The sequence below is a fragment of the Perissodus microlepis genome, chromosome 1 (genome assembly GCF_051167445.1).
Source record: "Perissodus microlepis isolate ML-2025 ecotype Zambia chromosome 1, ASM5116744v1, whole genome shotgun sequence".
NCBI lineage: Eukaryota > Metazoa > Chordata > Actinopteri > Cichliformes > Cichlidae > Perissodus > Perissodus microlepis.
In genome coordinates, this window is record NC_140461.1 from 10,351,376 (window position 1) to 10,378,558 (window position 27,183).

Here is a 27,183-nt window from a genome sequence, read left to right on the forward strand (position 1 = left end):
CATTTTGCTATAAACATTGTACAAACACATCCAGGAGAAAATGTTGGCTCCAGCTAACTGTGAGAAAGAGGCTGGAATGGTGGAAGGAATCAGCATGGACCCCAGGGACAGTACATCTCAGATGGGATCCTATCAGAGCCAGCCAGCACCCTACCTCAGGCCAGAGGAGACCCATCTGGTTTTTCTCCCTCGATGCCATTTCAATTAGTTAAATCAATATGCCGACATGGCGGCATTAACGGCACAGTTTTTCCCTTTCTAATTGCATTTCATCCCACCTTCTGACCTTTTTCTGTTCTTTCTCAACTTTGTGGGCCAATTGAAGGGACTGGGCTGTTGGATTTAATGAGGCTGGCACTAAGCAAACATCTTCCTCGAGCGTTGTTGCTCAAGTTTGCCTACAGCACAGGGGCTTGGCATTTAGATTACATTCATTTTCTGCTTTGTGTATCTGTGTATTCTTATATTCATTTAATACCTCATGAAGAATGCATTGTGATCATCGGGACTGTGAAAGCCCGAGGCTCCCTGTACTCACTGCGCTGTGACTCAAGATGAGGCGAGTTTGGCCTGGTCTCGTTTCACCCAGCACAGTGTTTTGTTATAGACGACAGCACGGGAGGAGAACCACTCTGCAACGTCTGCATAGTCTGTGCATAGCCTTGGCACTGGCGTTAAAGCAGTACAACAGCCTCTGCAGGTGTTTTCATTTCTGCCGCTCATGTCAGAGCCAAGCATTTCTGACTTTCATAGTATAAAAGCCAAGGAAAAAAAAATCTTACCCTCACCTCTGAACAGGAGAATTACATATCCTCATATCCTCACATCTCAAGGAGACTAGATCCAAGATCTAATCAAAAAGGCAGATTTCAGTGTGATCCCTCTTACAGATTAAGAGTGTCTGTCTACATGAAGAAAGAATAGTATCTGGCCAGGTAATGAAGGAACAGGTGGTGGCAAGCAACAAGCACTGGATGCAAAGCAGCTACTCCTCACTGGTTGCAGAAAATCACAAGCTGACAAACAAACAGAATAATAACCTCGACCAGCATGACTCCTTTACCTGGAGAGAAAATGAATTTTCCGAATTTGATAAGGGCCAACAGGGAGCCTTCACTTTTGACAGGTACAACTAAGGAATTTGTCACAGGTTCAAAAACGAATCTAATTTCTTGAACAATGCACTTGACTTGTGAAAATCTCCTATATTGGATTTTGTATAGGTCACAAAATGTGTAGATGGAAAAATACACAATGGTAATTGAGGGATTAGAATGCAACTACACCGGTGAAATTGCATTATGCTTTTATCTCTGCATTATTGTGATACAAAGACGCCGGTGTTAAGTGTCTACAAAAAGGGGAAAAGACACGTATCGTCAATCCTTTACAGACATTTGAAAACAACAATAATAACAATGCAGTATAAAAACATTTTCAATAAAAGGAAAACTGGAATTTCAAAAAGCATTGTAATGATTGGCCACTAACTCACTAAGAACCATTTTTTCTTCACACTAATTTTGAATAATAAGTAAGACTTTCACAGTTGTCTCAGCTTTCTAAACTTGTAACTGACTCAAAATTATGAATTGTGTATGTAAAAAAAATGAGAATAAAAATAAGTAAAAATGCTAAAAGAAGTTTGTTTGGTAATTGGATGAAACCATGTGGGCTTTACTGTATGTGGCTGGATCGGTATGCACATTTTGTCCATAAATAACAAGTTTTACCTTTCATTTGTAAGGAGCACAAAACAAAACTGCACCAAATGTGGTACAGTATGTCAGTTACAAGGGTTTTTACTGTGGATTTATGTTTCAAGCTTTCTGTGTCGCAGGGACAGTGTTTTCTGGCTTGGTCTTATCTCTCATTAATCCAGAACTACATTATATTATCATACACATGCACACTCTTGTTTCTGCCAACAGTACCGAGCTCCACAGGTTCTGTCAGCCACACTGTGATACCAAACATGACAATGTCTGCAATTTGCTGGGTGTTGTTTGCCTGCCCCTGGCTTTGCCATTTGAAGTTTTGCCACCTGTGTCTCTGCAGCCTTATAGTAATTCAACAGCTGAACCGACGAGAATGCCAGTTCTGTGCTCAGTCATATTTTAACTTAATTTTGAAAGCACCTGCAATCTGCAATGAACATCAATTAAAGCTATGATCCAATCTATCGGCAGATGCCCTTAGGTGACATCTCTTGCCCTTAAGCTTCATTAAAGCCATTTGTTTTGGGCCAGTGTTTTTTGGTATTATTTATAGCATGTGTGTGTGTGCCAGGTAACACAGATGCTGTAGTGAGAACATTAAGAGGAAAAGGGAGACAGAGTGAGAGAAAAATCTTTGTTCAAGGTTCATCCAGACCTCACAGCTGGCAGGAGGCAGTGAGCATAGCAACCCACTCTCTGAATCCTACCTCCTGTTAGTTAGTTGTTGACGACATGTGGCAGTAATATTATCCAAATTAACTGCATCCCCCATTGGTACCAAAGCCTTAGTTGGATACTAATGGCCACCTTGCCTATTAATCTGAGAGGAAGCTGGATTTGGGCAGAGGCGGACAACAGGTGCAGGGATAGAGGGAGAAAGATATGGATAATATAGATTATTAATGAACAATTGGATCTCTTGATCTGCCCCAGGTTTATTTGGGGCTCCATATGTTGCCTTGGACAGTTTATCTGCAACAGAGCTCAGGTTTGTTATTGACATGGTCTAATGCGGCTGCATTTGTGAAACAAAGTAGACATCATACACAAACTGTGCAAAGGTAGCCAGCACGAGTTAAACTTGTTGAAAAAGAAAGAAAAAAAAACATCCTATTGCTACAGTCAATTATGTAAACTTTCTGGTTTCTCTACAAGATATTTTAAGTAAAGACAAATATTTTGATTAGAATCAAATTTCAAAAACAGTCCCAATATAAGTGCAATTGATCAATGCGCAACATGACTTTTTTTGGCTCTCGACCCGCTACCCAGTGAATTTTGACACTCGATATATATATGCCACAATGTTGGTTGCAAACTATATTCTCACGCAAAGTTAAAACATCTCCTCCACTTATTTCCCTTTTTCACTACTTCAATGTAATGCAAAATGAGGATGCATCAAAAAGATGTGTAAATTAAATCTGGCTTCCAAGACACTATCTGGCTGCCAGGAAGCATCCGTAAATATTTATGGCGGAACATCAGTGAAGCGTGTGAAAGTGCGGATGTCTGCCAGAAAGTGTGTGCATGCTCATGTGTGTGTCCAGCTGTGTAGTACCCAACACACACAGAACTGGCAGGGAGGTGCTTTGTAATTCGTCATTTCTTTTACTTAAGCGTTTTTTGGTAACGTTGTTCAAACCTAACAGAAGCGTATCCAATTCATAATGAACTGCTGTTTGACAAGAGTTACAGGTTTAGTGGTCTCATTCTTCAGCTAAAGAAATAAACACCAACTAATGCTATTTCAGACATTCATCAAACCAGTCTCCCACATTTTACCCAGTATTTACAATTCCTCGCATAGTTACATACGTGGTAATCTATATTCCAGATTACTTTCTATCCGAAGGATGCAAGGTCTTGCATTTGATGTCAGCAACTGTTGTTCTTTGTAATGAGTCAATGGGTGTATTGAGTGTTATACTTATGTAGTTTTCCTATTTCTGTATAATTTTCAACATCAAGTTTCTTTGATGGTTTGATATAAATGAGCTTTTATAAACCTACACAAAAAATAATCTCTCTCTATCCTCATTTATGACCCACAAGACGTTTAGGCAGTTTAGTCTGAAACTGTAGTTAGTCAGCAGTGCATAAAGTGTGATTGCAGGACTCTATAAAAGCATAGAGACCAGTTATAATGCTGTCTCTTATTACATGTCATGTTAAGCCAATGCAATTAGTTTTGTTTTTATAGCAGTACCTCACAACAACAGTTGCTTCAAGGCATTTCATACTGCAAGGTAAAGACCCTACAATATTAGACAGAAAATCCCAGCAATGAGGTGTTCCTCTACAAGCACTGGGCAACAGTGGGAAGGAAAAACTCCCTTTTAAAAGGAAAAAGGCATCCCTTAAAAAAAAAGTTCTAAGAACCACAAGACTGCACCCTGAGAGCAAAATGCTCTGTTAGTATAATATGATACTGTGAGATCTTTAAGATATGATGGGGCCTGATTATACAAGACTTTGAATGTGAGGATTAGCTTCTGGATTTAACAGGGAGACAGGGAATATGAGAGAAATATGATGCCTCTTTCTGGTCCCTGTTAGTACTCTAGCTTCAATATTTTGGATCAACTCAAGCCTTTTCAGGGATAAGGAATTACAAAAGTTTAATGTATAATTAACAAATGCATGGGCTAGTTTTTCGGAATCACTCTGACACATAGTGTTTAGAATTCTAATGATAATGTCTAGATGAAAGAAAGCAGTGCCACATATTTGTTTAATGTGCATGTTGAAGGATACATGATGGTCAAAAGTTACTCTAAGATGACTTGCAGTGAAACTTAGTTTCTTGGTTTATTTGGTGATTTGCGTCATGTGACTTCATATATAAATATAAATGGATATCATCTGTATAGCTACGGAAATGTATGCAAAGTTTTCTTGTACTATTACCCTAGAGAAGCGCATATAACATAAAAATGTTTCAGTCCCAGCACAAAACCCTGTTGAACTCCATGTCATTTTATGTGTGAGAAAAAACTCCTCGTAGCACATTTCTTTTAATGCCAACAGTGTATTGTAGTCAATGTAGAAAAATAATGCGAACACCAGTACTGAATACTGCACTGAGATCTAGCAGGACAAGCACTGAGACAAACTCTAAATCCTTACTGTAGCTCTTCAGATAAACTGTTACCCTGCAAATGATCACTTAGTTAATTTAAATCAAATCTTTTCAGAGCTTTCAAAATGAAAGAAAGACTGGAAATCAGCCCATAATTAGCTAATTCAGCAGGATCAAGTAAGTTTAAAAAAAATATTAACTCAATTACAGCAACCCCAAAAGCCTGTGATGCATAGCCTGTTAATAAAGATAAATTGATAATATGTAAAATCAAAGTACTAATTAATAGCCAGCAATTGTCAGCTGAGGATTGGACTGCCAGGGCTCCGTCCCAATCACTACTGGGATCATCTGGAAATATAAACCCCTCCAGAATTATAAGGTGGTGATTTAGAGAGATTGGGTGAAGGGCTTGGCCATTTCAGAGGGCTCATCCAAATCAAACTGAGCCATTTAAGGTGGTTTAGGAATCTGACCGAAACTATTAATACTAAGAACTAAAGGAATACAAGGCTCAACATGAAAAGACACTGAAAAGACACAGTACAGGAAAGCCGAATGGCTCCTGCTTTCTTGAATGACAAATAGTAAAATTTCCTGCCTTTATGGAAGTAGCATATTTATTAACAATATGTTTTATTTATTTTAGCTTGTGCAGATAAGCATGGCTACATAATTGTACCTTCAAATGTAATGCTGCTTCCGTTACTCTCTAGATCTCACAGCCACTGCTGCGCCTCTTTGTCTCATGCTGGTTGAGAGAGGAGGGACCAAATTTGAGTATTATTTTACAAAAAGTAACCAAATATATTTCTGCTTTTTACATCTTTAGGCAATTTGATCTATAAATAAGCTTGGAAGGTGTATTATTATTGACAATGTAACGTGTCCGCAACCCTGTACTTTGATAGATAATACCCGGGGTTTGATGAGGAAATGTAAAGCCAAAAGTTAATGGAGGGGTGATAAACTGTAAGTGTCTCACAATATTATAAAGGACTTAATGCTGAAATGTCAGGAAGCAGTTAAGGAAGCAAAAGCAGCTTATTAATCTGACCTCATTTTGGAGATCCATCCTAACTCTAGGGTGCTTTTCAATATTATTGACTTACTTGTTAACCTCCCTTCTAGTCTCTGTAATGAGGCTTTCCATGATAAGTGTTTTCAAGTGTTTTAAATATTTAATATTCTTTAACAAAAAGTAGTCCCATGACAGGGACCAAGCTATCACTGTTAATAATTTGAGTTTGATGAGATGTTTTCAAGACATTTCTCCAACACTGTTTAAAGAAACTGACTTTCATCTATCCTCTTCATATTACAAATGATTCCGTAATCGCTGCATGCGTTCCATTTTTGCGGGCAGTTTAACCCTCTCAAGGCAGGCATTGCAGATTTGCAACAGTTAAAAGCTAACAACCTGATTACCCCACATACATATTTTATGAGTTTTTTTTACTCAGAAGTACCACTGCAGGTATTCTTTTGTGCATTAGCAACAAAAACTTAATTTGAGCCTGAGAGGGTTAACTTGTGTAGTTTTTTTTCCCCTTTGACTACAAAATGTTCACCTTGTCGTAGGAATATGATTGTGGATTCAGTTTTCAGTCCAGCATATTTTTTCCTGCTATATAATACTAAAGAAAAGATTAATTTCAATGTAGATGCTAACTATGGGAATCATTTGTCAGTCAATTAGATTTCCAGAGACTTGCAGAATCATTGTCAAAAGTGCATTACACGTACTCTGCACTGCACATGGTGGCCTTACTTACTAGCACCTTAATAATGGTCCGTGTTTTTTGAATGCATGATAGAGTTTACTACTATATAAAAAAGGAAAATGGAAATATGCTCGGAATTGAGTTTCAAAAGAGGTGCACATTATGCAGCGGGAGTAGTCATGTGGAAAAGAAAAAAACACTTAGTCAGTGGCTGCCTCTTGGCAGGGTAGAAAGTGTCAACAAGTTTACCAGTGTTGTTGTTTTAGACTAGTCTGCCTCAGTGATTTTATAGAACTCAGACCATAGGCAAAACAGAAAACAGTAAATATGAACAACCTTTGGAAAACTTTCACAGAAAACTGCTCACATCAAGTGTAAAACACAATTGCTTGCAACTGTAGTAAATGAACAAGACAACTCATGGCAGCAATTATGACAGTACTTGTTATGAGCTTGTTACTCACAGGCATAGTCTGACCACCATGCAAGCTGTTGATGGCGGCCTGTGCTTCTGCATGGCTGGAGAACTTGACAAAGGCACAGCCTGCACAGATAGAAAGAGAGAAAGAGAGGAGAGGCGGGGAGATCAGCAGGATGGCCTTGAATACCATTGTTTTCATGTTATCTGGTTTGTAAATATATTCTGCCACTTGTGTGTTGAGTGCATAACTGAATAAATCAAGCTAATTGTACTAAAGGCATTAGCTGCTTGGAACACCCTGTCTCTTGCCCATTTCTAATTTGACCCCCACCACTTTAGAGCATGGAGCCAAGGCATTTACTATCGTGACTTGTTTGTGATTATTAATCTGTTTAATATTTACACATTGTGATTTGTGTGCAGTCACTCATAAAAGAGATTATGATGACAAAGGCATAGCATTATAATCTGCCTATCTAACCGAATCTTTCCTCGAATATAATTTCAGATGAGGGGGTGCTTTGCTCAAGGGACATTCAAATCATCTTAAATCTGTTTTGTAGTTAATACACAAAAGAAAAGTCAACAAAAAAGCTGGCCAGAAGACAAGGAAGCAGGCTTTGGTAGCATTACTCTGGAGCCACATTGCATTAAAAATTCAAATAATATTAAAAATAATTTAAGTAGATAATATTGCAGTAGTATTACAACGTGAGTTTTGGAACGCTGCACGACTAAAGCGTATCTGATAGTATGGTCTCAGTAAGGACACGCATTATATTAATATCATAAAGGGAAAGCTGGTGAGCTGAAATGCAGTGGAACTGAAATGTGGTAATTTTGCAGAAAGCCATTAAATGAAACAAGAGCTATTTCTCTAAGCTTTATGGTTGTCATAGACTGCACAGGGTATTCTGTTATGTCCTATTCTTATCCTTGCCTTCAGGTAGCTCATGTGTTAAGTCAAGAGATACCTAATTAACAAACTCATGGATTAATTCTCCCCATTTTTTATTAATTGAGTAGCAGCAGTGTCAAAGAACCAGACAGGCTTTTCCTGGGTTCAATCCCTGGTTTCTTGTGAACTGCAGATATCGGTTTTAAAATAGTTACACACATTCATATATTCATTCTACATGACAAAAGGAGTGATGATTCTTTTAAACTACAAACACTTATAGGTAGGCTCAGGAGCTTTTTTGTGTCTGGCAGCAATCCATTCACTTCTACCTCTCAGGAGTCAGCTTTGCTTTCCCAACAAACAAATTAATAATTTACTGACAAAATCAAATAGATAGAACTGTGGCAGGACAATTTCCACGTTTACCTCAGGCTTTGTACACACTTTCAAGCCATACAATAAATTGTTAGCACGTGAAACTGTTATGTGTGAAAATGTGGTGAGTAGTAAAGGCCATGTGTTCTGTACTGTCAGTGTCCTCAAAGCTGTATAGATCTACAGAGGCAAAGTGATAAGTCAAACAAGCCCTTGATTCTGTCATAGCATTCTAGCACCCTTTTATTTCACGTGAACCCCCCTCCGGGAAGTGGCAGGGAAGGTCTTCATTTGTCCAGCTGAAATACATCAACTTACTGTGTACCATTTGACTGTAGCTCTGTCTTTTGGAAGAATAAACACATTTAACCTTTGTAGCTTAAATAAAAAGGCATCCGTTTTTTCTCGAAAAAGCCTTCTAGTTTTCTAAGGCAAGATAACTCGCTGCTTGTTCCCTAACAAGGCCAGCATATATTGTGCCAGGGTCACCGTGATCCCAGCAACGTAGCCCAGACAGACCAGACTCTTAACTGCGGGGCTTGCATACACCATCACCAAAGTCATGCTGAACATACAATGTTGTCAAAATTTCTCATCAAAAAATAGTCTGTAGCTTTGCTTTTGCTGACCTAAAAAAAAAAGTAAAGGGACACGGAGCACAACAACTCGAAAGAACTGGGAAGTGCTACAGCCTCATAAATTATAGTGCACTGTTGGGTTTTTGAATTTGATGGCTCAGAATGAGTTGGAGAAAAAGGAAAAAGAGAGATTGTATTGCTTTCAAGCGAGAGGATCTGCACTGCCTTTTGAATTCCCGGGGTAATAATATGTATGCATGAATTCCATCCGTCTGGATGGGTGACATTTATAACACAACTTAATTATAGACCTAAAAGCCATCTCTCTATTATTCCTGACAATTCGGGGCTCTATTCAACTCTGGCAGCAAGTGTTGCACTTTGAAAGTACTTTGAGGAGCAGCGCCATAGAGAGATGGATGTTAAACTTCTCGGCCTTTTTATTGGGTGAAGAGGGGTGCTGAAAAGCCTCTGAGTAGCATAAATTTACATCAACAGGGGACAAAGCCTCTACCATGGAACAGATAGCACTGTCAATTTCAAGGTCTGTCTCATTCAAATTACGGGAACCTCATCCCGAGCGAGGCGCCTGGCAAAATAATTTGCCGTAACATCCCGTAATGATTGCATAGGACTGTTGCACGGTGACTGATAGGCCCAGATACCTATATATGAGACCTTTGTCTGGTGGTGGCATTCATAGTTAACATTACTTTACAGTTTCCATTTCATAGCAGTGAAACTTGAAGAGAAATGAATGATCAAGTCTGTGATAATAGAGACAAATAACAAAGCGGGAAAGTATGGCATGTGAAGAGAGACAAAGAAAGAGTTGAGGTGTGGGGTGCAGGAGGGTGAAAAGAAGTGAAAGCACGAATGAGGGAGAAAACTAGCTCCTGTCTGACACAGCAGCACCGGCCTTATTTCATTTTATGTGCTGTCAATCAGCTTGAGGCATCTGAGCAGACAGAAAGAGAGGGAGTCAGATAAGAAGAAAGAGACAGCAAAAGAGGAAACAAGGCAGGGAGAAGGAAAGGTACTGGGCTGCTGGGGCAATGCAGAGCAATAGACCCGGGATTAACAGTGAGGGGAACAGATGTAGACACAGATAGGTGTGTGGTTCAGTATAGCCAGGCTTTCTCTTTGATATACTCAGAAGGCTTTGCAAGATTATCATCCTCTCTCTTTTGCCTTCCCACACATCTCTCACACACATTCAGAAGCTTCATGTAGAAGAATAAGTCACAGTCAACAAAAAGAAAAGATGGTAGAGGTTCAGCGCAATATCGTGGGCTTTATTGCTCCAAATTTGGCTGTGAGAGCGAGAGAGACCCATCAAAATTTGATTAGGAGCCTTTTGCACTCTGTGAACAATCACACCTTCATCACATATTTTACAGCCATCTTTAATTTGAACATGCTCTGCTAACCAAATATCATATAAGCCACGGACAAAAATGCATAAGCTGTTCCCGAATACAGGCAAATCTGCCGCACAGTGAGTGACAGCAGCAAAACCCAGAGCCTGGCTGCTTTATTTACAGTAGGGCATTATTGTCCAATGGTGTCTCTGGGGAGGGATGATGGGAATGTGGGAAACAAACATGATTACACCCCTCTGCTTTTCAGATAACAGGAAGAAGGGGGGGAGGAGAGGGGTGAGCAGAAAGACGAGGTGTTGTGTGATGTATTTGTTGAGTACAAGCACAGGGTGGAGGGGAGCTGCCGTGATGAAGAGACAACATGAGAAGAAGTTCGGGGAGGAAAGAAAAAAGAAGCGAAAGGTGACATGAGGACAAAAGAAAACAAAATACAAAAAGTAGTGAGAAAAAGAACGTGGGAGGAAGGATGTGTTGAGGCACAGTGACAATGATGTATGAAAGGTACGCTTGCGCGACATATAAGAGAGTGGAAAAAAAACAAAAAGGGAGGATTACAGACAATGTCAATGAGTGCACCATGGGTGAAACACAGTGCTAAAAATGTAAAGAGTAGAAAGTGAAATAGAACACAAAGACAGAAGGACTAAGAAAAACGGAAGAAGGGGGTAAAAAAGAGTTGGAGGTGTGTGGGCTCTGACCCTTACTGGCCCCATCAGGCCCTCGGAGGACGGTGCACTCCTCAATCTGGCCGAAGGTCTCGAACAGCCGCCGGACATCATCCTCACTTTGCTGCTTGCCGAGCATCCCAACAAACAGCTTCCTGTCTTCTAGATAGGAAGAGAGAAAAGGGAAGGAAGAGGGTCGAGGGAGGGTGGAATAGAGGAGAGAAGAGAGAAATGGTACAGCTGATGGCACCGTTCTGCAGAGCTGAAAGGAACTTGTGCAACTCAAACCCCCCTTTTATCAGCAGTCTGCTGTGTTGTTGTGGCTGCTGCTGCTGTTGTTATTGTTGTTGATCTTATTGTTCTGTGGTGTGCTACCCCACCCTGGTATGAGGGAGATATATTCTTGTTTCCAGTGAGCTATTCAAGTCTGCCACAGTGATGCTTGATACAGATGACGCTTGGAGCGGTGTGGGTTTCAGGTAGAGGTAGAAAGAGAGCAGGAATGTTTTGCTCAGCTAGAGAAACTGTCAGATCTCCTGGTTGCAAACTTGAAAGGGAACACGGAGCAAGAACATGTTATTACATTTTCTCATCACCAAAGCCATAAGAATTATATTACACATGAGTAAACTCTATGTCAAGGGTCGCCAATGAATAATAAGAAAAATTATTTAATATTTTAAAGGTCTTTCTTGAAATCCAGTGTATTAAGAAAGAGTGTTTTTCATTGTGCACTATTCATTGTTTTCTCTACCAGTTCCTGTTTATTTGTACTATACTTAAAAGAAAAAAAATGACAATTCAGCTCATGATATTTTATCACCATGAACGATTCTTAACTTTGGGAAGCTAAAGCTATGAGACATTAAGAATTAAAAAGAATTAAATGAATAAATAAGATCAAATTCAGTGATAGTGCCCATTAAAACAATGGCAGATGGGATTTTATTGTGAATAATTTGAATCACAGGTTCCTATATTTGCCATTTTTTAATTTCATTTAATTTCCCACAAATAAGAACTGGTACAAGATAAATTAATATAGCACAATATATAGACAGAATTGGTCTCCTTAAAATGAATGAACACAGTACTAAACACAGCAGAAAGTACTGAAAAATATTTCTGTTGATGCTGTTGTGGTGCAATTAGATAGTCTCTTTCATATTACTGCCCAGAGTCAGCTGGGATAGACTCCAGCCCCCCACGATCCTGAACTGGATAAATGGTTGAGAAAATGGATGGATGAATGGAAAATTAGGAAATTCAAAAAGACCTATGCCAACTGCAGAAAAAAATGAAGCTATCGTATCAGCACTAGACATGAATCGTGGAAAGATCAGGGCATCAGATCTATCAAACTGTTTGCACAAAGTAAGAAAAAAGTCCTGTGTGAATGATAATAATAATAATAATGTGAAACAATCCTGACTGTACAGTCAAAACCTTAAATCAAGCACGATTTAACATCTTTATCATCAAACATTTCCTCAGCAAATTTATTGGATTCTCCTTATTACATTTGAAGGGCAACTTCACCTAGCAGTCTCACTGTGCCCTAGCTGATATCCAGAAGGAGGCACTCACATTCACATGTATAGGCTCTATACCACTAAACTTTAGCCAGTCAGAAAGCTGGATTTTTCTAATTAATCTTCCTGGTGCCCTGGCATTAGACAGAGCATTCATCTTCTTTACATCTTTTACATTATGCATCTCCTATTCCACCGTGTTGTGGAATGAAATGGCTACTAGCAAGAACCTATCGCCAGAACTGATGGAAAGTGGCAGGAAGAGGAAAACGAGTTTATTGGAAATGACACTGTTGATCTTCAACGTGAGTCATTTGACTGGTAGGGGGCGGGTGAGGAGCGAGGAGGAGTGGAGGGTGAGAGCATCACCTGGGCCTCAACAGATGTGACGCCTCCTGTACCTGCCAGGCCCCATTAGACGCAGCTGTTCTAAAAATAAAGCACCAGGGCTTCCTTTTTGCAGCGGGGAAATCGGATCCTGTTCCATTCCTGTAAAGTTCAAATGAGACACATGCCTGCTAGCCGCTTGGCCACACAAATGAGCACCTGCATAATCAATAAGGCCACGGTAGCTGGTCTCCACTGCTGGTGTTGTAGCAATGGTGCCAGTTCATGTTCCTATAGTCACGCCTTGCACAGTAGGATTTCTTAAACCCACCAGCTGAGTCTGATTTTTTTTACTGTTCATTAATGTGTCTCCCCTGTTGGACCTCTAGAGTCGGAAATGAGAGACAGCCCTGAGGAGATCACCACAACGACTTACATCAACTGAAATTTAGCAATGACCAAAAGGCGTAAAGACGTCTAGGATGGTTCTGGGAATCAGTCAGTCGTTGTTGAACAGGTGGTAGAGAGTGAAATGGGGTCAACCCCTGTCAATGGCACCAAAGGTGAAAGTGGTACACGTCCAAGAGACTTTGCCATGTGGGTCCCCTCCATCTTTCAGGTTTTTACTGAGGTGTCACTGTTACAACTTAAATGGGCAGAGTGCAGTTTTACAGGCCTCCTGCAGTGTGTTAATGTTTTGGGACAAAAGTCTCATCTCGGCCCTGGCCCGAGGAGATCTAATGGCGGCTTTACAAGGCTAATTAACAAGCCATGAGCGAGGTAATGAACTTTCCAAATGTGCTGGCAAACGCAAAAATAAATTACACCCCAGTGAAGGCATTAAAGGAAGTGTGAGTGTACTTCTGAGCCTTCCTTTGGGAGAGCCACAGTGAGAAAATGAATTTGGAGCTGCTATCTTTTCATTGCCTGACCTAAGTGTGTCTCAGTCGGCCCACTGCATGCCCTGGCCAGTGTATAGATTGCTATTAATTAGTCCACTTTGCACCTGTCTCCAAAGCAGCTCTTATTGGATTTTGCAAGTTCCCACTCATCTCCTATGGCCACTCGCAAGCCTTAAATTGGCATTTTATGAATATGAATAAATATCTCGTAATGCACCCTCTGCACAAGGAGATGATTCCATGACTCTAAATGAGTCCAATGAGTTATCTGTTAAAAGTGGCAAGTGGAGGAAAAAAAAATACTCCTGTGTAGTAGTCATGTATTTGCATTAAGAGGGTCAAGGACTTTCCTATGGAATTGACTGAGATGACAAAAGTGGGGGGAAAAAATCATTACACTGACTGACCTCTTTGTATTATCTCTCATTGAGAGTGGCTCATCTTATCCTTCTAATGGAGATGAGCCACACAGCTGGAGAACATTTGTGCTCTACAACACTTCTCTGCTCTTCTATGAAGAGACCTTTGTAATCTGTTCTTTAAACAACTACTTTAATATCTTGTACAAATGCATGCATTGTTATTAAGACATGTATTTACATAATTTAAATCACATTTAAATAATATTAAAACACGTCTTAAATGGAAAACTAGATTCACAGATACATATTTAGCACTTTTCCACATGCTTGTTAGCATCCTTGCCCTTTTGGCGGATGTGTATACTTGTTGTCATGTGATCAGAGATAAATTGAGGTTTAGTTGAGTCCACTATCAGTGCACACTTGTGTCCTCTAACACACACTGTCATTCCATACATTTTTGTTTTCCTTTTTCACCCCAACACTTGACTGGAAGTGGGAGCAATTGTGTGGAAAATGGCTCCATGTCAGTCTCCAGCCATGTCCACAGTAAGGTGGCATGTGGACAGCTCCATTTCATGAATGCAAATAAAAAGGGAGATGAAAAAAAGTTATCAAAACACTACTGACATCTGACAATTGCTTGTCTCAGGAAGCCTTTTCATTTCAGCACCCGGTATATTAAAAATTAATGGATTTTGCACAGATGCCATATGCTGTCAGGACTGATGCTTCTCTCTCAGGAATAAAGTGCTACTTGTGTTGTAGGCTGCAGTATATGCATATAGATTTAGTCTTTTCCCCCTTTGTCTCTGTTGCTCTCCGTATATATTTCTCTTTACCCTTTATTGTCATCCCTCACCCTTGCCTGTCTCCCCAGGCAAAGAATCAGTTGCTCTGAAGTCTACTTTTCAAAAGTTTCTGCTTTTGTTTGCCAATAACGTGAATATTCTCTTTAAAGAATTACTCTCTTGCTCCTGTGTAGTGGTAAATATTTCTTTTTTTTTCCACAGTTCTATCACTTATTGCCCGTTGGCAGTATAGTCAGGGAAGCTTGCTAGTTGTAAGTGTTCAGAAAGCACGGACAGCTGCATCCAACGATAAAAGATGCATGCTAGTCCGCTGGGTGCATTTCAAATGCAGAGTAATGTTCCAGGCAGCACAACAAAGAAGTTGTGCTTCTTATGGACTCATTAGAAAAGCCTGATGCTGGTACACTGCTGCCTGGGAGGCCTGCCACCAGACACGCTCGCATATGTAGGCGTGCAGACTGGGTGCACAAAATGTTGGGAACTGCTGCTTAATATAGAGTTAGACTTGGTTTGTAATCATCTGTGTATTTCCCTGTTGTGTAAATTGGCCATTTGCTTTCAGAATAAGCATTTTAGATTATTAACATTAAATATTTATAGAACATGGAGGGAAAAAAAATCCTAAATAGTGACTTGTTAGATACATTCACTGTTGTTAAAGGTACCATTTTCTTATGTAGCGGTGTTTTAACTCTCTAATAATACTTTTATACCCTTAAAAGACTGAATTTCCCTTGAAGTTACATAAGGGACTAATACAAATTCACCTTCTACAACTTTTCTAGTTACTTAGTAGACCTGTTATTAAAGAAAAATGTATAACTTGCAATCTTATAGAGATAAATCAACGTAAGTAAATAGGCATAAAAAAAATACAGGCGAAATTGCTACACATCTTAGAGATACAGCTAGATCTTCCTATACCATGCTGCCAGGCAATATAAGGCAATGTAACTCCCCCACCCAAGATTACAATTACTAGTCTTGCTGACATTCCAAATGTTTTTCAGTGTTATGGATATACTTGCATTTTAATAACTTCCTATTTTTTAGGCGTTACATACTTTGCCTTGCCCTCTTCTGGATTTCTTGTTATGGCCGATCATCCAGGTCCCGAAGCAGCAAAGAAGCCCCAGACCATCTTATTACCGCCACAATGTTTGAGTTGGTTTGGTGTTCTTTTTATGAAACCCTGGGTTAGTTTTATGCCAGACATACTGTAACCAGACACAAACCTTACAAAAAGTTCAGCTTTTGTTTCATTAGTCATCAGAAGATTTTTCCAAAACTCTTCGAGCTCATGAAGATCATGATGTTTTGGCAATTGTGACAAACGTTTGTGTTTTTTGTCTGTTCTTTAGATGTTGTTATGGGTTCTTTTGTGACCTCCTAGATGGGCCGCCAGTGCAGTCTTGGAGTAATTCCTGGGAAGGTTCACCACTGTTCTGAGTTTTCTCTATTTGTTCATAATGGCTCTCACCATGGTTCACTGGAGCCCCAAAGCCTTAGAAATGGCTTTGTGACCCCAGATGTCAATGACTTTCTTTCTCAGCTTTTTGTTTTAGATTGTGGCTTGATGTGTTTTTTGGGGGGGTGTTTTTAGATCTTTTAACCTACTTCAATTTGTCAGACGGGTTTTATTTAAGTGCCTTTTTGATTCAAGAGATCTGGCAGTAAATGGGCCTAAGAGTAGCTGGGGAAAATGAACTCAGCCATGATTAAAATGTGGTTAATTGCAGTTAAGTCATGATTTAACAAGGGGGGGGGGGCAATTACTTTTTCACATAGGTCACTTAGCGATGGTGGTGACTCTCAATGTGGACCCAGTGAAAACCTAGTGAGAATCAATAAGTAATCAAATCAATAGGTAAAATCAATGATAGAATCAGAATTGCTAAATTCTGATCAGTTCTCATTCCTATTGTATATATTACATTGTCGCTGTTTAAAGTGCCACATAATATCATTAAGGAATTACATAAGATACTTTGCATTTAGAGGAACAAATTCAATTAGTTAAAAAAAATTATATACAAAATTAAAATTAATTTAGAAAAAAAGAAGAAAAAAAGTGTTTTGTAATACCATAAAACATGGAGGTCTGGAAATTTTAGATTTTAGCTGCTAAATAACTTATTTTAAATTAAAAGGATTAATGAGTACCCAAAAAACAAGCAAAGTATTGAGTATTTTCTCCTGTTTAATGTGGTTGAAGGTATTAGATACTTCTAAAATGTTATTTCTCTGTTGTTAAGAGTCAAATTAGGCGAGGTTGCATAAACAAACACTAAAAACTTGGTTATTTTGCTTACAAGCACAACTTCTCCCTACACAGGTACTTAATATGTAGTTATGACAAAACAGAAAACTACATGCTGTATATCATAAAATCTAATATGTGTTAAAGTTGACTTTTTAACTCCTGCAGGTGCCTGATTTATCTCTGTAGACAGGAAAACTTTAGGCTAGTAATTGATTTTCTCTAATAATGTTGCTTTTGTTTGCTTTAAAGCAGGTTTCTGATGTCAATACCTGGGTTTTTTCAGACTGTTCCACAAAATCACCTAGTAGTGCTTTGTATTCCTCCAAATGTCACTTATATGTCCAGTCATTGCAGAAGAATCACATTATTTATGTAGGTGGCATAACCCAGAGTTGCACTGAAAGTCTGAGGTGTATAACAGGAACAGCACAGTCCCTTGTGGAGCTGCTGTACTACACATCACTAAATCAGACAAAACACTGGCCAGTCTCACATACTGGGGCCTGTCTGTCAGGTAGTCAGTAATCCACAAGATGTGGGGAAGGTTGCTTGACATTTCATGTAGCTTCTCCCTCAGTAGCTGCTACTGTAGGAGAAGATACAAAAGTTACATAAAATGTGTTGAACACACACACACACACACACACACATATATATACGCTTCTTCTGGGCTATATTCTCAGCAGCATATTAAACATATCAGGTCCCCATAAGGAGAATCATGTGCTAACAGCTGTCTAAATGACTCGGGTAAAGTTTGTAGCATGCGTGCTTGTTGTTTTTGTCTGCTTCCATTTGTCTTTGCACTAGGATGATGTCGGTGTAAATGTGCAGTCATATTTGTTGTGTTCCCACTAGTGCTGTCAGCGTTAATCTCGTTAAAATTACGTTAACGCCATAACACGGAAAATCTCCGTTAACAAGTTACCGCGGATCGCCCCGTGCATGAGGCTGGACGGTGTCAACACGTTAACAAGCTAACTGTGCTAACGCACTAGTTCCCATCAATTGAGCATTGCGTGGCACAGCCGACATACTGTTTTACTTTTGTCCATGACGCGCTTACCATCAGGGTCATGCTTCACATGAAAACCAAGATAGTTCCAAACGCCAGATCTGAATGAGGGTGAGGGTGTGTGTGTGTGTGTATGTGTGTGTGTGTGTATTACCTTGCCTGTGACATAGATCCAGTAATGTTGCTACCCAAGCCTTCCTCTTAATGTGAGTGAGAGATACATAACTGAAGCCCATGTTGACGTGGATGTTTGGGCCATTAAGGAATCAAGATATACTGATAAAAAGTAGACTACTGGAAGAACGCAAACATGTACAAGGACTGTCAATATGGACTTGATAGAATGCTAGCATGCCAGCTGATCCAGTGAGACAGGTTATAAGGAACACATGTGGGAACAACGAATGAGCAGAGAATTAACACTGACACTTAAAATACCAAGAAACACTTGGAAGCTCAGTGTAATAATATCATTCAATGAATGTTAATATCAGAGCTGGAGATCCAGGGGCTACAGTGCAGTGGGAACAACAGACAGCTTAGTAGAAGAGAGCAGTGGAAGTGGACTAGATGATGCCCAGCCCCTTGCAATGACAGATGCATCTACTGAGCTGAGGATGAAGATCATTGCAGAATTCAAAGCTATCAACTCAACCTCAAATTATCCACCCAACTAAGAGTACAACACCCTTGTCTCACTAACAAAGTCCCATCAGAGGAAATGCTTGCAGATGTGAATACTCCCCTATGCACCATCTCCACTACCAGTATCAGTGAAACCAATGGAGCTCATATATTCCTCTCCCACGGTAATCCTAGGAGCACTTGGAGCACTTACACTTATTAAGGATGTATGTAGGAGAAAGCAACCATAGAGGAAAAAAAAAAGGCTGCATGCCAAAATCAGGAAAGGCTGGAAGAATGTTAGAGGGTTAACTGAGGTGCAGAAAGCCACCATGAGTGACAGATCCTTAATGAAAAAAGAGGTACCACACGATTCTACAACGGAGGCTCTAGAAACTACCAAACAAAGGCTCAAAGTCCACTAGACGGAAGAGATTCACCAGAAAAGAAGAGGCCAAGAGAATAAATGACCTGTTCTCCAAAGAGCCATCCAGGGTGTATTCTTAGCTATAAGGGAATAACATAACAAGTGTAGACCCACCCACCAGTACTGTTGAAACTGTATAAGCAATACAGAAAGAAAATCTGTGCGAAAGAGATGGCACACAACACTAACACCAAGTGGCTGGTGGATCTAAGAGCAGACTTAAGAGCACACCACAACAACCTGCCAGAACAAGAGCCAGTCCACATAACAAAAAATCCTGATCCAAAGGATCCCAACAAGGGCATGATACCATCAAACTGGCCATTTAATTGCCTCTGTACAATATGTCTGTGAAGGTTCTCAGTCATCCAGGTCATCGTAGTCAAAGGAGCTTGCAAAGAGAAGCTTCTTCAGTTCTGAACTGAAGAAGCTTCTCGGATGAGAGGTGAAACGTCTTCAAGTAAACTTAAAGAAGTCCAGACGCTTTTCTTTGCAAGCTCCTTTTACTCTGTACAATATGGAAGCTTCGCATTGACCAGGCTGAGTTGGCACATGAGTCAATTGGCCACCCACCAAAGTTTGCTGCCCCCCACATCCACGGATAAAACTGTTTTGAATAAATGTGATGGCGAATGATTATTTTTGTTTTGTACCTGCAAATAGTTGGTTTTGAAAAAAATGAAGGTATCTGTGTGGTATTTGAAATTTCAAAAATCTTATTTCCAGTGAAAGGACTACTGACCTAATTACTTGGTAATATTTGTTTACCATATTATTTACAAGTATTTGATCCATATCATGTTGCAGAATTGGGCTGGTGCCAATCCCTGGACAGATCACTGGTGCATCTCATGGGCAACATAGAGACAGGCAACAGTTCACAATCTTACAATATATAATTGTTACTTGTCTTTCCTGATTAAGTTTGCTGTTAAAGTTAACTCCATTCTAGGAAAGTGAATCTTAAGCTACTTCTGCTCAGCTCTGCTGAGAATCATTACAGCGATGGTTGGGACTTCCAGTCAAGGAAATTAACTACGTACATAATTAACTATGTACATAATTATCTTCTTTCTGTCTCTTTGCCATATTCTTCAAGTAACCTATATTTGACAACAGCATAATAAAACTGGAAATTCTGTTTTTGGTGTGCCACCCCAGTGTTTTTGGGGACCCCTATAAGGCCACCCATATGAAAGGAATTCTGGAGGAGCTCCTGCCTGGATTGACTACAGGAAAGCCTACGACACAATCCCCATACATGGATACTTTAGAGCTTGGGACTGTACAAGGCTAATGCACTGATAACATTCATCAGGACCTTAATGGGACTGTGGAAGACAACACTGGAGGCTAACTCTAGAGCAATTGCACAAGTTATCATTAAGTATGAATACAGATATAGATTCAGGAGTGGAGTAACCATAACCCAAATCCGGTACATGACCCATGCTTTACACCAGAAGTGAGACAGTCATCAACTCACTGATGCACCTCACCAGGCAGGATCAGTGATATATGGACACACCTGAAGCCCATAGATTTCTCTTAAATAACTTTAGGACATAATAATCTTTAAGGTAAGGTTATGTTAGACTAGATGTAATTTCCTGTATTATTATATTGCAAGAAATGTAAATATTTCATGTGTGAATATCAATATGTGAATCATATTCTGATTGTACATTAAGATTTTTGTCAGACTTCTAATCAGCAGATTAGAAAATTTGGGGTTTGGGGATTTTGCATAAAGGGATATACATAAAGTATTAATATATAGAATGTAAACAACCTGAAAATGCTTCATTTCACCTTTCACATTTCAATGTTGATAATGTGTATGGAAAAAAATGTCTTTCTGAGGTTTTTGTTTGATGGGATTTGATCATATTTCTATGTCAGCATTAGGGTTAAATGTATTTAGTTGTTTTTTGTTTTGGTTGGGTTTTTTTAAACATGCCTATCTTAAGATTAACTTGGACCAAATCTAACAGCCTAAGCACAGCCCAATTTTCAGAAACCATAAAAACATCCATGGATATCTGGTACTTAATGGGAAAAACCCAAAAATAAATTGAACAGCCAAAAATAGCAATCCCACATGAGGCTTGAATTTCTCCTCTTTGGGCATATTTCTTAATTTAACAACATAATATTCTGAAATGGTACTCTCCTCATTGGAAAACGATGCTAAATGGATACCCAGTATGTCACAAATATCACAACAAACATTTCTAACCAAGCATCGGTGTCTGCTGAGATAGGGAATATGCATGCGTTTACTTCAAAGGCCTCATTCTATTTCTGACACGTTTCATTCCTACCCGGTTACCAGACATAGTTAGACCCCATTCCAGAGCAAAATAATGTGGAACCACACACTAAACCTCTCTGCTGTTGGTCCCTATTTGATGTGTACAAGTGGATTATCCAGTATAGTGAGGTACTAAATGGAATAATCAGGGGAGAACAAACATCTAAATTGTCAGCATATCAGGCATGATGGTACGTGATACAGGCTTTGTATTTGTGAACACATTACTTATGCCACTGGAGGTGTCACATCTATTTAACTGATGGGGGTAGGGGAGTAGCTTTAAATGCCGTTATGCATGATCAAAAAATAACACAGAACGATCAAGAAAACCTGAGAGAAATTAACTGTATACAGTATCCTAAAAGCTAGGCCATTCAGTCTGTGCCTTGAAACCTAAAATTAAAACAGAATAACTGACTTTGATGGAAATCCCACATATTAACTGCTAACAGGAATCTTTTTTTTTTGGCACAATTATTTCCAGAGGCACAGGGGGATCTTTTGGGTTCATTTGCATGTAAAGTGGTGCATGTTCCGTCTGTGGGTATGAGGTGCCTCCAGACACCCCCTCCCTTGTAGCCCGCCCGACTGACTCAGTGAGCAGCCCTCACTCTTCCCAACCTGCTGGGCTGGGGCACAACAGCGCAGCACAAAACATCTTAAGGTCCTGTCAATCTCTCCACTGGCCAACTGAGGACAGCCTTCTGAAGAGCAGCAGGTTGGCAAGGACAAACACGAGCCATTCACAAAGACTCCCCTCAGCCAGACAGACAAAAGGCATGGACAAGATATTAAAAAGGTTCACATAGGGTTGCTGAGTATTAAGTGCAGGGGTGTAAATTATTCTGACACTGTATAAGTTTCCAATATGAGAAAAGTATGGAGAGCTAAGATGTGTAGACAAATGTACTGAGTGGCACTTTGTGAAAAAGTCGATGTTGATGGATGTTGATGGAGGTTGCTGGGCATTTCAAGAGAGTGTTGAAACCATCTTATCAGAGTTAATAAAAGGAGAGGGTGTCGCTGGATGACCCATCATCTTTCTTCTCATCAGTGTGGTCTCCAGTCTCACAGCAGTGGCTAGAGGAGTGGGACCTGGCTCGAAGATTGTGTTTAGATAATGGCCATCTCCAATCATAGATAATCTGGCCCCATCTTTTCTTCACAGACACAGCAGCAGACAAGGTCAGGGGGAAAAAGATTCCTGGCGAGGCAAGGCGGAGATAGGGATGGGGCGGCTCTGAGATGATTTACTGCTGAGATTCACTCAGCTGCCTCCATCACCCTCCGTTAACTTTCTCATCCTGTCGTCTCTTCCCCTCTTGCTCTTTTTGTCTTCCATCTCTCACTCTCTTGCATTTCTCTGTGGGCCTTGTACTGAATCCCCATTTCTGTATCACTTGCTTCTTCTCCTACTTTGCTCTGTTTTGCCAATGGTAGATGGACAAAGAAAGGGTAAAGTGGTTATATGGAAAGATCTATTGTAGAGATGCATTTTTCATTTTGGATTTTAAGTCAATTTTCTTGGGTTTCAAGTGCCTTTTCCTCCAATGACCACAGACCAATTGACAAAAAAACAAACAAACAAAAAAACAGGGTGCCGAGTACATTCAAAGTACACTGAGTAAATTTTAAATTTGTGGACACATAATTGTCATAAGAGACAGATTAAAAGGCAGCTAAGCTCCCCTACAATGCTAAGTTCTTTCTTGAAAATCTAAGGAAAATATAAAGTAAGGCAAGAGCAATTGTAATAGACAGCCAGAGAATGTGCTCTATGATCCACAGCGGTAGCCTATTGGCACTATGGTGTGGTACTATGGCCCCCTACCAGCCATTTTTTGAGCACTGATTTTTATTTCTCCTCCTGACACTCCCATATCCCCAGGGAGAGGACGTCTCTCAGGGACACTGTGCACAAAAGAAGTGCTACCAGAGTCTCCAAATGGAGTAATGGGCCCTAATGTCTGCACAGGCACGTAATCGAGACCCTTCCACAAGTTCCCATGACAGATAATTGCTGATGTCTTGGTAGTGATAAATGTGACTCCATTCTAGAGGTGCAAATGTCCTGGTTCAGCCCTGGATTTGACAGTCTAAAGGCCCCACTGGGATTGGTGTACCTGACTGGTCCTGAGCCTTCCACAGATGACTCCCTCGCTACTTTCTCACTTTTAGTCAGCCCTAGCAGGGCTGTCTATTTTCCTTTAACCACAAGCCTTCATAGTAAATCTCATTTCATTGTCAGCCATGACTGTGGTTTACTTCCCTGGCCTGTCTGCTGACTTCCTGTTGCCATTAACGCTCAATATCTCTGTTGGGGCCTGTCTGCTCAGTCTTATTTCATTCTGTGCTGTGTCCTATCCTGTCCTCCTATAGAGAAAGTTCATCTGACAGACTAGCAGGGGCAGCGTAAAAGCCTTCTGTATTTCATTCAGACTACCTGTTCATCTCCCTTCTCTTTCTGCAGAGAAAAGGGTAGTAATTGATATTGGGACCCATCCATCCTTCCCTCTTAAGCCGAGAGATCCAATTTATCTTGGTAAGAATGCCGATTGGCTCTCTCCCAGGCCTTGTCGGTCAGACTTTTCCTGTTTTTAGATGGCCGTTAATTAAAGTGCTGCCATGACAAAAATAAGATCTGCATGGGGGGGTGTATGGCAATTGAAATGGCCCATCAGACTAACACTTGACCATATAAATCAGCAAAGTGACTCAGTGTAATCTGACCTAGGCAGTCTAAATCACCACTCTGAAATGAAAGCACGGGGCTGACACAGACCTGTTCGGTTAGATCAAATTCAGCCCGCATAAATCTTTTTTTTTTTTTTAACTTAATCTGCATTATTCTCAGTGATGTTAGTCAAAAGTGACTAGAATGATCTAGTCAATCACCATGAAAGTCAAATTAGCGATGATAGGAAGCTGTGCAAAAGAATGTTAAAGCAGAATGTGATGTTTTGATATCACAATTTGTTAATTCACACCACAATTCATACCTTTTTGTACTAAGCAAAAGACATCCATTGAGTTCTACTGAAATGCTCACATCACATAATGGAAATCATTGAAAATTACTTAATTTAACTTTACATGGTTCCATTTATCAGTGCTATTATATGCTATTAATGAGGCAGATAAATTGATAGGAATATAGACAAGTAAAAAGACAGGTTAGTGAATAGGTAGGTAGATAAGTCTATCTGAGGTAATGCAGAGTTTTCATAGAGTGATAGAAGGTGTTACTATCAACTACTGTAGTCATGCTCTTATTTTAGGATAAAACACATTATGGCTATACCACAAATGTTCCAAACGTCTTAGATCATGATACCTCAAAATGTTATTCGGTCGTAGTGCTGAGCCAGTTGACATGTTTTTAAGTTCTAGCTCATCTATGTATGTTTGGATGATATTTTCCTCTTAATACTGACTTTAAAATCAGGAATAAAGATTATTCCCTCCTCTATTCTTTTCTCAATATTTTATTTAGTTCCATGTCTTTCTATCTTGTCTTTGAACTGCTCCCAGTGACTATAAATCTGAGAAAGCCCCTCTGCTGGCACAGACTGGAAGTCAATAGAAGCAAGTGACCTATATTACAGGCTAGTCTACTAACTCCTGGTATTTTCTCAAGTGAGAGCAGACTATTAGGGATTACATGAGTGCTATTTCAGTGTATTTGTGTTTTTACATGTGTGTGTTTTCTAATGGGGGGGTGGGGGTGCAACAGAGACCAAGAGAAGGTTAATTACCTCCTCGTCCTTCGCTGTCAGCAGGTTTCACCTGGATGGGCCGGTTCATCTGGAGAGAAAGGGAAAGAAGTAGATGGAGAGAAAGAAAGAGTGAGAAGAAAGAAAAGGGAAATCCCACGTTAGCTGGAAACCACATAAGGTGCAAGATGGTGTAATGTTCCTGGTGTTAATGTCCTGACTTTGTCCTCCTCTGTTAGCTAAACACAAAAATCAAATGGTGAAGATGGCATAAAAAGAGATAAATCTGTCCAGTACTCCATGCCAGCATGTTTAATTAATCCAGGGCACTGCCTCTAGAGATGCCTGAATTCCCCTCACAGTTCAGCAGAATTAGCACTTTTCAATGACGGAGCCACACTGGGTGTCAGATGGCACTTGGAGATTAATGCCATTACATCAGCCACTCCCAGCCCCACCGGGAGAGGTCCTTTCTGGCTGGCCCTTGCTCTTCCTGTCCCCTCCTGGCTCCAGACTCCCAGTCACCAGCTATATCCTGCTCATTCCTGACCCTCAGCAATCCCTCTTTTCTGCCTGCATCCCCTCCTCCCCTTTCGCATCTCTACCCAGGAGCCCTTTTGTGACTTACAACCAATATGCTACTGGTCTGGTCAGCCAACTCCACCCTTCCCAAGCACCCTCCTTGTGCTAGAGCCTCCGAACGGCATAGCTATGAGCTTCTGAAAGGTTAACAGTAGGGAATTAATTTCATAGTGTGGTGAAAGTAAAACATTGCCAAGCTAACATGGAGAAAAAAAAAAAAAAAAAAAAATATATATATATATATATATATATATACACACACACACACACACACACACATTAAAAGCTGCCTGCCATGAATAAAACTTCCCCAGGTTTTTTTCTCCCTGGAGTTTGAATACTAATACAGAAAATCACTTGATCTAGTGTTACAGATCTCTAAAATACAAATAACATCCCCCTACTCCTCTGTAAAAAAGGTGAGTGGTTTTAAGCCCTCGAAGACCCTTATTTATTGAGGCTACCTACGCACATAATATTTGGCATTGTATTGTATTTTTATTTTTATTTTTGGCGTTGAGTTTTCTGTTTTGTTTTTTTTGTTTTGTTTTTTTTCCAGACTTCAGTTGGCCATCTTTCTAACTAGGCCATGCAGACAGGTCCAACATGAGAGTGCCAGTGAATGGCACAGAGTACTGCCCACTCAGATCAGTCAACTAGGGCAGGATAGTGGGTGTTGTGGCCCTCAGGCAACACAGCACTTGACAGCAGTTGACATGAGCTCAGACCTTGGTTGAATATAGACTTGGTGGACATGTATAGACAACTGTATACATGGTGACACTCCTGGGACGTAATGTGCTCTCGAAGCAATATGTTGCGACACTGGAACAAAGCTTTGTAAAATGACAGAGGCATCACAAGGCTTGCCCATGGAGCTGTTCACAGATGAACACACAGAGAAAAAAGAGAGTGAGCGAAAGACAGAGACCAGAGCAACCAAATAAATATGTTAAGTTGTTGCTAATTGGAGTAACAAAATTTCATATTATATATTCATGGAGTATGCGTTCCTCCTGGAGCATAGCCATCCAGCAGATGGCCAGAAATGCAAAGATCAGTTTTTACTCACTGCCTTTATGCTTTGTACTCACTTTTTTCAAGTGTTGGTGTGAGATAATTTGATAAATCACTGAGATAATTTGCACTCTCTCTTCTGTTGACAAACGCAGTCCCTCAGCATAAATGTTCTCAATACAAAAAATATCATTTTCTTCTTCTTCTAGGCTACATCCATTGTTTCTGTGGGAGCCTGGTTCACTGAGACTCTTCAGTGAAGGAATAAATTTGGAATCCTGCAATTTTGTGTGATAGGAGCCCATGTGAGTCCCCGTGATTACATTCACATGTAAATCTTACATAAAGTTCAGGAGAGGTAAAGTATTGATATGCGAGTCTGCTATTGCCAGAAAGTTATTTAGAGTTAAGCTAAGGTGTGGTGTGTACATGTGTAAGTTGTTG

General features: G+C 40.0%; 1 protein-coding gene across 12 annotated transcripts in view; it reads right to left on the reverse strand.

Moving 5' to 3' along the window:
* The window catches only part of celf6 (CUGBP Elav-like family member 6), a 158,407-nt gene that overhangs the window by 33,745 nt on the left and 97,479 nt on the right, over positions 1 to 27,183 (reverse strand). For 7 of the 12 annotated variants that reach the window (XR_014800309.1, XM_084929557.1, XM_084929540.1 and 4 more), the window contains exons 3-5: positions 25,183 to 25,231; positions 10,880 to 11,008; positions 6,989 to 7,068 (exon numbers count right to left, since the gene is read on the reverse strand). Coding sequence is in view for 11 of the 12 variants with exons in the window: in XM_084929557.1 (XP_084785683.1) it covers positions 6,989 to 7,068; positions 10,880 to 11,008; positions 25,183 to 25,231 (258 nt within the window). In the remaining variant the exon portion in view is untranslated. The remainder of the gene's footprint in view (positions 1 to 6,988; positions 7,069 to 10,879; positions 11,009 to 25,182; positions 25,232 to 27,183) is intronic. The other 5 variants (XM_084929549.1, XM_084929504.1, XM_084929573.1 and 2 more) reach the window with 3 other exon arrangements.